The sequence below is a fragment of the Lynx rufus genome, unplaced genomic scaffold, assembly GCF_022079265.1.
Source record: "Lynx rufus isolate CCGP_SWC_20201006 ecotype Redwood Valley unplaced genomic scaffold, mLynRuf1.p SCAF_27, whole genome shotgun sequence".
Taxonomy (NCBI): domain Eukaryota; kingdom Metazoa; phylum Chordata; class Mammalia; order Carnivora; family Felidae; genus Lynx; species Lynx rufus.
The window spans coordinates 14,152,223-14,168,690 of NW_025814842.1; the positions used below are offsets into that span (position 1 = coordinate 14,152,223).

A 16,468-nucleotide genomic window follows, 5' to 3' on the forward strand; every position below is an offset into this window, starting at 1 on the left:
GGTTACCCCCCCCGGGAAGCCTTCCCGGATTTCCCAGCTGCGGCAGGGTTCGGGGCCCTTCGCCTCTGCTGCCCGGGCATCACTGTGGGCTTTGGCCCCCCACTTGGCCTGCCGCCTTGCTTTTGCGTATCTGCCCATCTCTGGGCAGACCCTTGAGGGCAAGAACCACAGCTCCTTCTGCGCTGCCTTCCCAGGGCCCCCGCACGCTGCTGAGTTACAGCGATTGCTGAATATGTTCAGTTACTGCGCGAGCGCGAAGCTTTCTTTTTTGTACTTCCTCTGACATCATCCTGGGAGGTTCTGCATCCGGCGTTGCTGTGCGCGTTTGGGCTTCGATGCTCTGGTTCTCGTGGTTTAGGTCTCAGGAAGCACTCATCTCCGGGAATCATCTCTTGGTGGTCAGGACGGTTGTCCACTTGGTCCCTACTCCTTCCCTGGGGGACCAGCCCACCCGGTCAGGCTCTTCTCTTGGGTGGCGCATTCCGAGGGTGAAAGCAGGGTGGTTCGAGTTAGAAAACTTTTCTGCGTGGAAGGTTACACCCTCCGGACTTCCAGAAGGGATTTTGGAGACGGCGCGACGGCATTGTTTGCTTTTCTTCCTGGTTTATAATTGCGGGGATAGGAGGAGTCCTGTGTTTCTGGAAGATAACGGTTTCCCCTGTGTGGTGGAGGCTCTGAGTCAAGCAGCCAGGAGACAACTTGTTATCATGCAACTCCATGCCCTGTGCCGGGCCAGGCTTCCTTATTGGAACATCACCTGCCTTTCCCCTTGCCTGTAAAGAGCCTTCCTAATCAGAAACAATGCTTGGTTTTGTCCCCTACCAGATCACCGCAGTGTGACGGCGTTTGCTCTGTGGGTCTGTAATCACAACTACGTTGTGTATTTACGTTTCCCCTCATGTATTTTCAGGCCACGAGGGGGAAAGATTAAGAAAGAGAGTGTAGGGGCACCTGGGTGGTTCATTGGGTTGAGCATCCGACTTCGGCTCAGGTCATGATCTCGCAGTTCGTGAGTTCGAGCCCCGCGTCGGGCTCCGTGCTGACAGCTCGGCGCCTGGAGCCTGCTTCGGATTCTGTGTCTCCCTCGCTCTCTGCCCCTCCCCCCCCGAAAAATAAACATTAAAAAATTTAAAAAAGAGAGTGTGTGTGTCTTTACACTGGAGATCGTGAAAGAACCCCAGTGAAAGCTTCATAGTCTAACTGGCTTTAAAAAAAAATTTTTTTAATGTTTATTTATTTTTGAGACAGAGAGAGACAGAGCATGAACAGGGGAGGGTCAGAGAGAGAGGGAGACCCAGAATCTGAAACAGGCTCTGGGCTCCGAGCTGTCAGCACAGAGCCCGATGCGGGGCTCAAACCCACGGACCACGAGATCATGACCTGGGCTGAAGTCGGACGCTCAACCGACTGAGCCACCCAGGCGCCCCCTAAGTGGATTTAAAATTCACTACTAAGACAAAAACCCCTCGCTATTCTGAAACAACTATAAATTTGCAAGAGGTTGCAACAATGTATGAGAAGTCTTGTGTGTCTCCACTCAGTTTCTCCCAATGGTTACCATCTTGCAGAACTCTAGTGCAGGCTTATAACAAGTGCGCTGACTTGGGTACCATCCACGGAGCTTAGTCTGATTTCACCAGTTGAACACGCGTGTGTGTCTGTGTTGGTGCGTGTGTGTGGAGACAGTTCTGTGCAGGTTTATCACAGGTGTGGATTCTTATAACCAAACACAATTCAGGTACAGAACTGTCCTGGCACCTCAACGCTCCCCGACGCTCTCCTTCGATACCCCTGACAACCACTGATCTGTTCTGCAGCCTATGGTTTTGCTGTTGCAAGACTGTTCCCTCGGTTGAGGTGTACGGTATCGAATCTTCGTGATTGGCTTTGTACACGCCGCATGAGTCCCCCGAGATCTGCCCACGTTGCGGGGTGCAGTGAGTTCATTCCTTTTGACTTCTGCACAGAGTTCCGTGATACGGCTTCACCACAGTCTGTTTGACCCCTGGCCCGTCGGAGGACACTTGGGTTGTCTCAGTTTGGGGGTTTTCGCAAATAAAGTTGCTATCAGTGTTTGCGTACAGATGTTTGTACGAAAAGCAATATTCGTCTCTGTGCCCAAGAACACAACTGCTGAGTCTTATGATGCCTGCGGGTTCAAAGGAGCTCTTTTGGTCATTTATTCCATTTGGGTGACATCCCCTCAGTGCAAAATCCGATTAACTCTTGGTCTTCCAACCCAGCCTCCCGTGGAGGAGAAGTTTCTGTTTTAACCTTGGTGTCCGTGACTATAGTGCCAAAGGGGATAGTTGCACTCTACAAGAACCAGAAGTTATCTAGAATATGTGTTGAAATGTTTGCCTTGTGGTCAGACTTTGGGTTCACACTGATAGGAACCCAGTAAGAATGCTGGAGGGTCCGACGCACCCCAGTGATAAGAGTGAGGTTGGGCTAGGGGCCAGTCAGCCCCAGGCATTTAAAAGTGTTTGCGAATGACTGGCCGTCTCCAGAGAGATTTGGGACATATGGAAATAGGAAGAAGATACAGCGGGGAGATGTTCTCAAATAGAGGCAGGGAAGCTTGGGGCACACAGAGGGAAGGGTGTAGATGGGATTTGACGTGTAAGAACTGATGGGTGGACTGGAGTTTCAGAGAGAGGGCATCTCAGATATTGAGAGCCTCACCGAGCCACAGGATTAAGGAAGGAGAGTGTTGATGTTCTCCAGCAATGCTGTGCAGCCTCAGAGCAAGAGGGATGCCAAGGGCCGCTTGAATAGCCCAGCCCGGGTTGGGGATCCGCCAGGATAGAGGTGGGACAGGTGGAGATGTGGAGCAAGGAAGCCCAGGGATGGTTGAAATAGTTATCAGGACGACCAAATAAAATCACTTTCACCTTTGTTCCTCCAAGAGCAGTGTTCCAGCTTTGACCATATTTTATTGGAAAAATGAGCTGGGTACTTGAGTTGGCATTGACACGAGTGTCTGTAGATTACTTTAGCCCCAAGCTCTGGTCTGCTTGCTCTGGTCTCAGGCTATGCTACGGGGTCTGGAAAGGCCCGTGACCAAGACCAGCAGAGAGCCTAGAGCAAACCCTTTACTTACTCTCGCCCTTATGTCCTTATGGCAAGATGGCTGCCTTCAGAGTCATGAGGGTAGGTCCTGACTGGCCGCCGATTTCCTGCTCTTCTCACGAGCGAGAGAGGACAACCAGCTGCCAGTAGTTCACCCCCGAGGGATGTACAAATGCAGAGTGGGTGTCATTCGGCAGCTCAAGATGAGTGCTTCTGACCAGGCGTGGCCCTGCCTCCCCAGGTGCCCCTGGCTCGGTGTAAATGCAACACAGATACGTCCGGCCCCACAGCACTCCCTGTGCGCGAGACCTTGCCATTTTCATTCTTTTTCCACATCAAAACATCCCTGCCCTGTGTCGCCAGCATGCTCCTGTGCAGTAGTCCAGCTCATATCTGTTCTGCCCGGTCAGTGGCGGTAGTCTACATTTGGGTGGTCACCTGGGTTAGCAGAGACACACGAGGTTCTGCAGGCCTTTGGGACCCTAACAAAAGCTATTTACAGAAACACTGTCGTGCTACGTGACGCTTCAACACGCGCCGTTGTTTTGTGAGCACGCACTAGCGTCTTCCTTGTGCGTAGGATCTGCGCTGCCGTTGACCTTGGAGCATTCAGGGCTCTGAATACAGAGTCCCCAGATGCTAGGGAAGAGGGGGCTGACCAGATGCCTTGCTCTAAGTTATTGCATTCCTGGGCTTGCCAATAGCATTTAAAGAAAACTCGAAGTGACCAAGCGCCAAGATGTGACCCCGTTGTCTCCAAGGCTTCGTGTTTCTTGTGTTCTGTTTTGCTCTCCGCCCCCCTCCGCCCCACCCCTGCCCTTAATGATGGTGACTTTTGCTATTTCAAGGAAAAATTTCTGCCGGCTTCAGAGCATTCAGAATCAATATCACAGTAAATAAGAAACATAATGAAAGAAAAACACACTCCAGCCTGTAGACAAATTTTATCGCTTAAATTCACACGTTATTATTAGAATCAGCTGCAAATACCAGACTTTCGACTGCCTTTTGATGGGGCAAGGTAGGAGAATGCTCTTTTAATTTGGGGCAGCAACTTGGAGGCACCATCTATGGGCATTATGATGTTTCCCATTTGGGCTACTTGTCTTTTTTTTTTTTTTTTTTTTTAAGGTGAAATTTAAATGGAAGAAGCAGGGGAGAGGAATTTCTTAACAAAGGAATTGAAATCGGGGATGGCTTTCCTTTTCAAAGCGCCTCTCATGAATGCACAACTCTGTGTGATATATTTAGTTTAACACTTTGGTATTTTGTGCCTCACATCCCTTTTCTTGCTTCTTTTCGTCTTTTGCTTTCTTTGGTCCTTGCTTTGATCTCGCTATGGAATAGCCTTTAAAACGCTTTCACACACAGCAAAAACATCTCTTTTTAATCTCCTCCATTCTTGCTGAAGTTTTCTGCTCCCGCCTCTTTTTTTTTTTTTTATTCTTCCGTCCCATAGTCAGAAAATGCATTATTTAAGTCACAAAGCTGAGAGCTGCTCAGAGAGTAAAATATACATCATAGCTGCCTTCTGTGTTATTTCAGCATGCATTTTCACACGCTCGCTTTCTCTCCATGGCTGTTCGTAAAGGCCAGGATTTCAGAGACAGTGGAGAAGGGGCCCTGAGTCACTGCTGTCCCTTCAGGGTCTGGTGGGACTGTCTGGAGGAGCTCAGGGTTCAGCAGGTTCTTCTAGATGCCTCCCAGCCCTTTTGAGCCTCTCCGTCAGCCATGGGCTCGTTCTCTGGAGAGGGCCAGCCGGCATCCATGGACAGGTGCCTCGAAAGGTAAATGCATGTACCAAGCCCAGAGGGAGTGAATGGATGCTTCAGAGTTACAGAGAGGGCCAGTTCCAGGACGAACCTGGAGCCTCAAAGGCCTTGCGTGAGGTGCAGTTCTATGTGAGCAGACGAACAACGTCGGGTTTCACAGCCTCGCATCCACAGGAATCGGAGGCAGGATGACAGAGAGCACGGCCATGTCACTTACACTTACAGTCACCGCGTGACTTTCGGTAAGGACTTTACCCTCTCTGTGCCTGCTTTCCCCCACTCATAAAATGGGGATAGTAACAGAGTCATCATGCGGGTAAAAAGAGTTGATCCAGCCCAAGTGGCCACAACAGTACGTGCAACTTCGTTCGTGCCAAGAAGTGTTAAATGGTAAAGCAAAAATTGAAAACAAATAAATGTTAAAACCCAAGGGGAGCACATCTGAATAGTGCCCGGGAGCATCTCGTGATTAGCTGACTCTCTCAGTCAGCTTGCTTAGCAGTTTCGGCATCTAGATGTTTCATTATAGATACGGACGAGCATAGTGTTTGAAATGTTTGAAAAGTCGTGATTATTAGTGAAAAGGAACTCTGCATCCGTGAAGTCGGCCTGGCCAGGGTGTGCTCAACTCTGAAGCTAATGAAACTGATGTTTGGGGACCTCTCCCTGGCTCGGTCCCCCTGACAATGTGTTTACCCCAAAGCCCATGTGTTTTTGGAAAACGTATGAAAGAGAGATTTTCTTTTCCTGAAAGACGATCTTCCAAATTTTGCAAACTTTAGGTCCTCCAAAACCCAGATTTGTTTCTGGAACTTAATATCTCCATTTGACCAACGTGAAGCCCTTGTATATAGTTCACGGCCAGGACAGGCAACCAGGTTTTTCCACCTTCCCTTTTTTAACTTTAAAGGTAATTTTTTTTAAAAAATGCCTTATTTGGGGGCACCTGGGTGGCTCAGTCGGTTAAGCGTCCGACTTCGGCTCAGGTCACGATCTCACGGCTCAGGGGTTGGAGCCCCGCGTCCAGCCTGCTGCCGTCCGCAGAGTCTGCTTCAGATCCTCTGTCCCCCTCTTTCTCTGCCCCTTCCCCCTCTCAAAAATAAATCAAGATTTTTTAAAATCTCATAAAAAAAAAAAAGACACTGCAGAAATGTAGGGCATCGTGACTAATGGCTGCTAAAACCCTGTGTTGAAGACCGTGTTTTCTCCCTGAGTGATCTTAATGCCCCCAAGCGCAGTGAGCTGCAAGTTTTCATCAGGGATGGAGAGGAGGCTGGTGCCAGGCGATTCTAGGGGTATGACACCGATCCAAGGGCGGGGCCCTCTCCTCAGAGAGGCCAGAACCCCATTCACGGAGGCTGGAGTTGCTTTGGGAACACGCTTCCAGCCAGATGACCCAAATGAGGGTTGGAAAAGCAAACTGGCAGCAAAATACAGAAGCAGATCTTCGGTGAGGCCAGGTGTTAACGTTCACACTGAAAACACCTCTCTTTCCCCAACTTCCGAGTTGACTCCTGCTTGCACACCGAAAGGCCACATGCTGTGCGATTCCATTTTTATGAAATATCCAGAAGAGGTAGATTCCTAGAGATGGAGAGCAGATTAGTGGGTGCCAGAAACTGAAGTGGGGATAGAAAGTGGAGAGGGACAGCTCAGTGGGTGCAGGGTTTACGTTTGGGGTCATGGAAAGTTCTAGAACCTGATAGCGGTGATGGTTGCCCCACACCGTGAATGCGCAGAATGCTACTGAATCGAACACTTCAAAAATAAGCAAAAATGGTCGATCTCATGTGCATGGTACTGTCATAAAAACAATGAAAAAGAATCCATCTGTGCTTTCAAGAAGTTTTGGGATCGTGTGAGAACCGTCTGGGGCGCTGGTCAACCCTACAATGAGAAACTCTTCGGGTGTGCCTGGGGACCCGCATTTGCACAAGCTCCCAAGTGATTCCCTGGTAGGGACCCCATTCTAAGGAATGCTGGCTTTGAGGCAGGCGCTTTTGGGGTTTTTTTGCTCTTAATCGGAACATGCCATATGTGCTGTTTTCTCATCACAGCTGTCGCAACCCATGCATTGCCAGCTAGCGGCATGCCCAAAGCTCAGCAGCTGCTGGCAGGGAGATGCATTGGTTATAAGTGGCTGTGGTGGTGACAGTGGCACTGACGGTGGCAGATGTAATATTGGTAGAATTGTGGCACTCGTAGCGATAGTAAGAGGAGTCATGGGAGTGAGGCCAGAGTCCGGGAACACATGAGGTCCTCATCAAGGGACTGACGTAATTGTGAGGTCGCTCCGCGCAGGGGTGACCGGCAATGGGGATCCAGTTTTGGAAAGACAAACCCTTGCCGTGTAGACTGAGGTCACCTTCAAGGAGCTCAGTCTTTCAGATGAGGCAAGAGAAGAAGGTTCAGGTAGGGAGAAAGGCAGAGATGGGCGGTGGCACCCCTGGGATTCTGGGACTTCTGCTCAGTTCGGATGAGTCCTGTTGCACACACAGGGATGGATTCATGCGGACAGCGTTGCAGAGGTGGTCGCCTCTAAGCCAGAGCCGCCCAAAGGGTATTCATCAGGAGGGTGGCAGCAATAGCCCTTGGGAACTTGTTAGAAATGCGAGTTCTTGGACCACGCCCCAGACCTACTGGTGATTCTGATGCAGGTCAGCATTTGAGAGACGCTCATCTAAGCTTAGACTCATTCTCCTGTCGCCATTTTCTTGAGAATTAGAACATTCGGTAAGTCTCATCGCCAAGACATAATAACCGAGTGAGGGTTGAGAGGCACAGACGTGGCCCAGCCCTGGGCCACCTGGCCACCTCCAAGTTTACGTCTCTGTGGCACCGAGGTGTTCGGGAACAGGGAGAGATGGTCCGCAAGATCAACACTTGCTTCCGAGCAGGGCTTAGACACGGGACAGATGGTTTATTTTCTAATATCCCTCAAAGTGTGGGATCTAGATATAACTCTGTAATAATGTTTCCGCTGTAGTTCTCAGTCTTTATAACTTTCTTGTTGCCAATATGTACTCCTTAAGCCTGGATGACAGGTGCTGCTTTTACTGGTAAGAACAAGATTTATCTCTCTTCTGGTCCCTTCTGGTCACAGGCGGTGTCTGTTTCTTCCCTCTTGACCTCCCCAAATGCCATTTACTGAAACCTTAAGAAACACAAAGATTCCCAAATGACTCTGGACCAATTTAGTAGTGGATTTTATAACACTGGAAGGCAAACATTTATTTTCGCAGACGTGAGGTTTGGTTTCTTTTCTCTGCGTTTGCTGGTGAGAAAAATAACGTGTAAAATGTTTTTCTTCCTGTTAGGATAATATCCAAACCTGGTTTCGTCTGTCAAGGATGATAAAGGATCTTAGGTGGTGGAGATGACATTTTTTAGCACTGTCAGGTTGGGGTCACCTTAGCATTGTCACCTTCCCCGGTGAGCCTGGGGCCTCGATTTTACTTGGGTTGACTTGTGGGCTGTCTCACTTGAAGGCGATTTCCGAATCTCAACACCCCAATGCCTCAGACTGTTAAAACTGTGTTCCTCCGGGATTAGTCTTTCTGGAACTCTCCTGAGCTCTCCTACTCATCCACTTCTCTTGATGCGAACCTATCCCTGCAGGGCACAGCTGTTTCCAGAAGGGAATTCCTTTTCCTCACTGGTCCGGTCAGGAGCCTACTGTTCGTCTAGATCTCTGGGCCATTCTCAGCTCTCATTTTCTCCAATGCATTTGACTTTCGTGACATTGGATGTTGGGTTACTCTTTGAGGATAAGAACTGTGTCATCCTCAGCCATGCAGGTACCCTGTATGTATTTGTGGAATGGGTACACGTGTCTTCCTTTTTGGAAACTCCACCCTTGACGGGATTCCGCCCCCGTGACGCTGTTCGAGCCAGCCTTGCTCCTTAGCTCTCCTTCCTGCCTCCTTAACGGGCATGTGTCCCAGCGTACTGTTCCAAGTGCTCGCTCCATCTCCTGGCATCTGCAGTCTCTCCTATGGCATCATATCTCACCATTGCATCCCCTACACTCTGTGCCTTTCTTGTCACCTCTCGGTCACTTGTTTGGTTCAACAGTCTACCCGAGTGTCTGCCGGCACCTCAGCCTGTCCCCAGGCTGTTCTACTTGTCTTCTTTATCTCCTTTTTAATTAGTGACATCTTCCCCGTCCCCCAGACACTAGTGATTCCGCGGTACCTAAGAAGACCGCTTCTACGCTTCCGTATTTCACTGCGTGTTTACGTATCCTGGGGTAGTTAGCACACATGTCCAAACCTTCCGCTTAACTCGAACACTACCTTCTTCATGGGCACCCCCAACCAAAATACTGTCTCCCTCTTCGTAGCACTTCCTTCTGTGGCCATTTATCTTGGGCCGTCAACTCCATTTTTCTTGTCACACTGAATGCCGTCAGTTTTGGAACATCTCGCACGTGCTTAGCTAGATCGTAAGCGCCTGGGGGAAGCAGATCGTGTCTGAAGCGATTTTTTTTTTTTAAAATTTTTTTTTAATGTTTATTTATTTTTGTGACAGAGAGAGACAGAGCATGAACAGAGGAGGAGCAGAGAGAGAGGGAGACACAGAATCTGAAACAGGCTCCAGGCTCTGAGCTGTCAGCACAGAGCCCGACGCGGGGCTCGAACTCACGGACCGTGAGATCATGACCTGAGCCGAAGTCGGACGCTTAACCGACCAAGCCACCCAGGCGCCCCTGAAGCGATTTTTAAAGGCAAGCGAGGGCACGAGCCACTACCTTCTGAAGTACAGAGCCACGTACAGGGACTGGGAAAAGAAGCCTGACCAGTGCCACTTGTTCCCAGATCCTGCTGTGATCCCCCAAAAGCCCATAGACCGACACTTCCGTTGCGTTTAGAACAACGTGTCCCCAAACCTTGTAAGTGAGGGTGCTGTCTACCCCTATGTAGGCGACCCTCAGACTTCAAAATGACATTGACTAGCTAGAAAGAGAAGCTGTCAGTCATGGGAAGTTATAAAATTGACTCTATCGGTAATATTAATAGACCGATTATTGTTAGAAGTGACTTTTATTGAATGCTTACTACTAAGGATTAATGAGTTCATGTAGCATCTCATTTAACAGCCCTAGGGCCGGTACCAAGGCATTATCCCTCTATACTTTTCAAAGCCTTTTAATGCCTGTATCTCAGGAGCCTTGAGGTGTAGAAGTCAGTGGTCGTGAGTGACACTGTCCCGTCACTCTCTCCACCCTGGAGTCATAGTCACAACCACTGAGCAAATGAGGAAACCCCTCGGCATTTGGACACAGTGACTGGCACGTATGGGAGCTGACACCCAGTTCCCAGGCAGAGCCACAGTGAGGTCCCAGGCAGCCAAAGGGTAACCATGCCTGCGGGTCTCCTGGCGGGTGCTTAACACGCAGCGCTCAGAGCGTCCTCCCTGCACTTACGGAGATTCCCAGAATTCCTCCCACCGTGGGCCAATCCAAGCGAACGGGCCGGTCTCCCATTATACCTTTCTGTAGGCGCGGTGCCCACGCGGGATCCAGCGCCCTCCGTGGCACGTCCCTCCATCCCCTGCCCACCCACCCGGTACTCGCGAGGAGGACTGAAAAACCAAGCAGGCATGGCCTGCCCAACTTTCTTGCTAGAATTCTTGTTCTGAGAAATGTAATTAACAGACAGGACGATCCAGCCAACATTCAGTCAATAGATGGTTTCTAGAAGCCGAGGACTCTTTGGGCACCCCAGTCCCATGTATTTGGTCATCTTCTCTCACTTACAGTGAGTGAAGAGGCAGAGGGTCCCCACAGCCCGGCTTCTCCACCAGCTCCCTCCCCAACCCTGGGATGATGGCACGGATATTAGCAATACTGGTGAGACCAGTTGGTGAAGACGTCGACGCTAAGTAACTTGTTTTTTATTTATCTACTGAGAGACAGAGAGAGGGGGGAGAGAGCGCGGGTGGAGGAGGGGCAGGGAGAGAGTGAGAGGAGTCCCAAGCAGGCTCTGCGCTGTGAACACAGAGCCTGACGTGGGGCTTGAGCCCATGAACGAGGAGATCGTGACCTGAGCCCGGACCAAGAGTCAGACGCTTAACCGACTGTGCCGCCCAGGTGCCCCAACAATAAATAACTTCTTGAGGGTGTGTGATGTGCCAAGCATGCACCAAGGAAGCCCTGTGCATTTTTTTTTTTTTTCAACGTTTATTTATTTTTGGGACAGAGAGAGACAGAGCATGAACGGGGGAGGGGCAGAGAGAGAGGGAGACACAGAATCCGAAACAGGCTCCAGGCTCTGAGCAGTCAGCACAGAGCCCGACGCGGGGCTCGAACTCACAGACCGCGAGATCGTGACCTGGCTGAAGTCGGACGCTTAACCGACTGCGCCACCCAGGCGCCCCAAGAAAGCCCTGTGCATTTTGAGCTTAGCGGTTCTCAAAGTGGTTCCCCATAGCACAGCATGGGCACCCCGCCCCGGGGTCTTGTTAGAATCACAGATTCTCATGGCGCGCCCGGGAGGGCCCCGTTGATCAAGCATACGATTCTTGCTTTCGGCTCGGCTCGTGATCTCAGGGCCCCGGAGATCAAGCCCTGCTCCAGGCTCTGCACTGACAATACGGAGCCCGCGTGGGATTCTCTCTCTCTCCCTCTCTCTCTGCTCCTCCCTCACTTGCATGCATGTGTGTGCACATGGGCACATATTCTCTCTCTCAAAAATAAATAAATAAATAAATAAATAAATAAATAAATAAATATTAAAAAAAGAAGAAGAAAAGAAACACAAACACTCAGGCCCCACCCCTGACCTTCTGAAAATGAAACTGTGGGGGAGGGGCTCAGCAATCCGTTTCAGCCCCTCCAGCTGACCCCTCCGCTTTGAGAGCCGTCGTTCTAGTGTAGAGGCCCTTTTCCATCTTGGGTGCAGCTTCCTCAGGCCCCCTGGGTGGCTCTGAAACCTCTCCATGTGCCCTCCACCGTGTGGATGGAAAGAGGGAACATTCTTACCAACGCTGGCTACCTACTCAGGGTTGAGCAGATAATTACGCTATGCCAGCGATCATTCTAGGCATTCAGTCTCTCTCTCTCTTTTTTTGTTTCAAAGAAAGAGAGACGAGAGGGCACACTCATGGGCAGGGGAGGGGCAGAGGGAGAGGGAGAGAGGGTCTCAAGCAGGCTCCACGGTGTCCGTGCAGATCCCGACACAGAGCCCGACCTAACAACCGCAGGATCACGACCTGAGCCGAAATCAGGAGTCAGACGCTCAAGCAGTGAGGCCACCGGGCGCCCCGGCATTCTGTCTACATTGACTGGTTCACTCCTCATCACCACCCTGTGAGGTCCTTACTCTGATTATCATCGCCTTGTGCAGATGAGGAAATTGAGGCGTGCACGGATCGGGTGAATCACCCAGGTGCACTCAGGTGATAAATGACAGCGCTAGGCTCTGAACCCCCGACGGTCTGACTCCAGTGTGAATACCCAAGTGCACGTTATGTCTCCTTAGAGGTTTCTGCCCCTTCCCCACTCAGGTTCCAGTTTCCCTCCTTTCCAAACTAATACTCCCCTGTAGCAGTTTTCTTGGGCTGCCATGACAAGGGACCACAGACTGGGGGGCTTAAGCAACAGAAATTTACTTTCTCACATTTCTGGAGGCGGCAAGTCCAAGATCAAGGTGTGGGCAGGGCTGGTGTCTCCTGAGGCCTCTCCCCTTGGCTTTCAGATGGCCACCTTCCCGCTGTGTCCTCTGCGTGCATGGCCCCTGGTGGCTCCAAATCTCTTCTTACAGGAACACCGGTCAGATTGAATTAGGACCATATTAACAACCTCATTAAATTCTTTTTTTTTAGTGTTTATGTAGTTTTAGAGAGTATGAGCAGGGGAGGGACGGAGAGAGAATCCCAAGCAGGTCTGCCCTGTTAGCACAGAGCCTAAGGGGCTCGATCTCACGAACCATGAGATCATGACCTGAGCTGAAATCGAGAGTCGGACGCTTAACTGACTGAGCCACCCAGGTGCCCCCAACCTCACTTAAAATTAATCAGCTCTTTAAAGTCCCTACCTGCAAGTATGATGATATTCCGAAGAAGTGGGGGTTAGGGCTTTGACAGATGAATTTGGGGCGTACACAGTTCAGCCCGTATCGTTCCTGTGTCTCCACCATCCGTGCATTTGGCTGACAGGACCCATTCTGTGTCTCTGTGCCTTGGGGACTCTCTGGTTCCCATCCGTCTGCACACCCCGTGCTCTGTATTTCCTCCTGGGTCGCATGACTGCATCCTTCCCAGGGAACAACAGCCGTGACCTAGAGAGCTCAGCCTCCACCTGTGCTCAAAAGTATGGCTCTAAGCTCCCCAAGGTGGCGTGTGTAATTAGGAAGAGAGACGTCTGTATGACGTCTATCAACACAACCTTTTGGGGTTTCTCTGGAGTGAAGTCAGGGGTAACTGTATCTCTTAAGGTATTGTTGGCGGACTGTTTGCATCAGAATCATCTGGACTGCTAGCGACCTCCAGCATGAGTCTCTCCAAGAGGGGGGTCCTTGCAGTGTGCCTGTCTCTGAATCCCCTGCCAGGCAGCCCCTCCCCCTCCCCCCCCCCCACCTGGTGACTCTCTGCACAGAGAGGCGTCAACCGCCCCGTCTGCGATGTCAGGCACCTTTGGCTGTGTCTCAGCTCCTCCCGTTTCTAGGTGTGTGACCTTGGGACAAGTTAGCCACCCTAATTGTGTTTCTTAATTGGCAAGGTGGAATTAATGGAATTAATCTGGCTACCCCCTAGGTTGGGGTAAGGATTAATTTAGATCATATAAAGAAAGCACTCGCCACCACCTGCTTGTCGCAGAAGGGAAAGCGTTCAGTTTCTGGTAGCATTACTCCTGCTACCACGGCACTACCAGGAAAAGATTACTTTGTTATCCTAAGACCAAAGTAACAACCTTGTTAACTTTGCGTCTGATGCGTGACTGTGGGTTTGGACCACCCAGGCCATGTCCTATAAGAGCCAGTGTGTGTGTGCAAACGGGAAAACCCATACAGAAGTTGATAAACAGGACCCAGGGGACAGTAGGAGGGCAGGAATGCTGGCCTCCAAAGGAGGAAAGACCACCGAGAAAACAAGCCTCGAGAGACATCTGGTGGCCTGCGGCAGTCAGGATGTAACAGCCAGGCGCGGATTCTGTCCAGCTGTCTACCTTGGATGCTGGGAGGATGTTGCCGTCCCGGGTCAGGGGGTCGGCAATGTCTTCTGACTCTCAGGCTGCCTGAGTTGTCTTTTCTGCTAAGATCACCAGCGTGCCAACTCTTCCGCGTCTCCAGCCTTCCTGGAGATCTTGTTGGCATCACGGCGGGTTGGACACACGTTTGAAGTGACACGGTTATGGACCTTCTTGCATTTTGTCATTTGTAGAGGAGCTGAAGGCCCCGCTGGAAGAGTACGTCCAGAAGCGCTACCCTGGGCTGGTGAAGGTGGTACGCAACCAAAAAAGAGAGGGCCTGATCCGAGCTCGCATCGAGGGCTGGAAGGCAGCCACTGGCCAGGTCACTGGCTTCTTCGATGCCCACGTGGAATTCACAGCTGGCTGGTAGGTCACAAGCTGGACCCTGGGGGCACCGGGCACCTGCAGTAGGGTGGTCGGGAGGAGCTAGAATCTGGGAGGTGGAAACGTTGCCTGTTCCTTCTGGGGCTAGTAGAACAGTGGAGAAGGGTTGGTTGACAAAGAAGGTGAGAGCCATACTGTGGGATAAAACTGGGGAGCAGGGAGAAGTTTGCTGTCTACCCGGTTCTCCGTTGTTGTGGCCTCCACCAACCACCACCACCATCGTCATCAAAATACCTGGTGAAGGGGCGCCTGGGTGGCTCAGTCGGTTCAGCGGCCGACTTCGGCTCAGGTCATGATCTCGCGGTCCGTGAGTTCGAGCCCCGCGTCGGGCTCTGTGCTGACAGCTCAGAGCCTGGAGCCTGTTTCGGATTCTGTGTCTCCCTCTCTCTCTGCCCCTCCCTGTTCATGCTCTGTCTCTCTCTGCCTCAAAAAAATAAATAAACATTAAAAAAATTTTTTTTTTTTAAATACCCGGTGGGGGCGCCTGGGTGGCGCAGTCGGTTAAGCGTCCGACTTCAGCCAGGTCACGATCTCGCGGTTCGTGAGTTCGAGCCCCGCGTCAGGCTCTGGGCTGATGGCTCGGAGCCTGGAGCCTGTTTCCGATTCTGTGTCTCCCTCTCTCTCTGCCCCTCCCCCGTTCATGCTCTGTCTCTCTCTGTCCCAAAAATAAATAAATGTTGAAAAAAAAATCAAAAAAATAAAAAATAAAAAAAATAAATAAATAAATAAAAATACCCGGTGAAAATGACACACTGATTGGACAGAACTCGAGATGATCCTTGCCAAGGGGACGAGACAGCCATGTCTCTTCTCTTCTCCCACTTTGTTTGTTCCCTTTTCTGAGGAGGATGGTTGAGTGCTATTTGGAGGGAAGAGATCCATTTATAATTCCACCTACTCGGGTAAAGCCTCCTGGAACATAAGGGATTATCTTTAACATCATTTGGAGGAAGGGAAGGGTGGATCTCTGCAAATGTGGCCCCGATGGTTTCCCAGGTGAAAAGAACAATGTGGGAGAAACTGGGGGCCACCCAGAGAGGAGAAGACTTAGGACTGCAAGAATCGTGAAGCATCAGAACGCCCAAACCTTCAGTGGGCATGCTTACGGCTGAAAAGCACGGTCATGTGGCTGTGGCTGACTGCCCAATGGAAAACCGAGTCAGAGGTGAAATAACCTGGGTTCAGTTTGCTTACTTCCTAAGAAGCAGAGTCTTTAATTTCACAAACCCTGCTTGTAACCTGTGTTAACTCAGTGGCACCATCTCGAATATGATCTTGAACTTGATCTTGATCTTGAACTTGAATACCGTTCGTGGTACCAGATCGGAAGAGCCAGTGCCCCGTTACCCATTAAACATTACAAAATCTGTTCTTCTTCATTTGCAACACATCTTAGGATCTCTTAAGGGCCGGACCAAAGGAGAATGGCTATCACTTGGGCACATGACAATCTGGACCCTGGGGTCACAGGTAACACTGGCCTGTTCAAGCGCACATGGCTGTCCATTGCCATCTCAGACACCAGTGTCCTGCCTGATTTTTCTGCCACCATTAGACCCTAGTGACACACAGCTGTAGGTTTGCAGCCCTGATCTCCTCTAAGCTTCAGGGTTGTTTATCTCTTAGAGTGATGGTTGTCAGAGTGTGGTTCCCTGGACCAGCAGTGCCATCGGGAACTTGCTGGAGAGGCAGAGTTGGGGGCTCCCCTCAGACCTGTGAAATCAGAAGCTCTGTGTGGGTCCAGCACTCTGTTTTAGCCAGTGCTCCAGGGACCTCTGAGGCTCGCTCAGGTTTGAGAAGCGTTGAGCTGGAAGCCTTCTGAACAGAGGCCCTCGAACGTTCCATGTGGAACTTCTTGCCTTTATTTGCCACATCCTTGCCTCCCCGTTTCATTTCTGTCAAAACTGGCGACTCTTCCCGCGTCCCTTTCATTGGCTCCTTCCGTCCCCATCACGTTACCCACCCGGTCAACCTCCAGCTCTGGCTTCTCTTCCCTTCTGTTTCGCCCATCTGCCCTTCTCCCTTGGCTTTGACCTCCGCTCGCCCATCC

General features: G+C 50.8%; 1 protein-coding gene across 1 annotated transcript in view; it reads left to right on the forward strand.

Moving 5' to 3' along the window:
- GALNT17 (polypeptide N-acetylgalactosaminyltransferase 17) overlaps nucleotides 1–16,468 on the forward strand; it is a 447,671-nt gene that overhangs the window by 220,142 nt on the left and 211,061 nt on the right. The window contains exon 4 of the mRNA XM_047089314.1: nucleotides 14,226–14,400. Coding sequence (XP_046945270.1) covers nucleotides 14,226–14,400 — 175 coding nt within the window. The remainder of the gene's footprint in view (nucleotides 1–14,225; nucleotides 14,401–16,468) is intronic.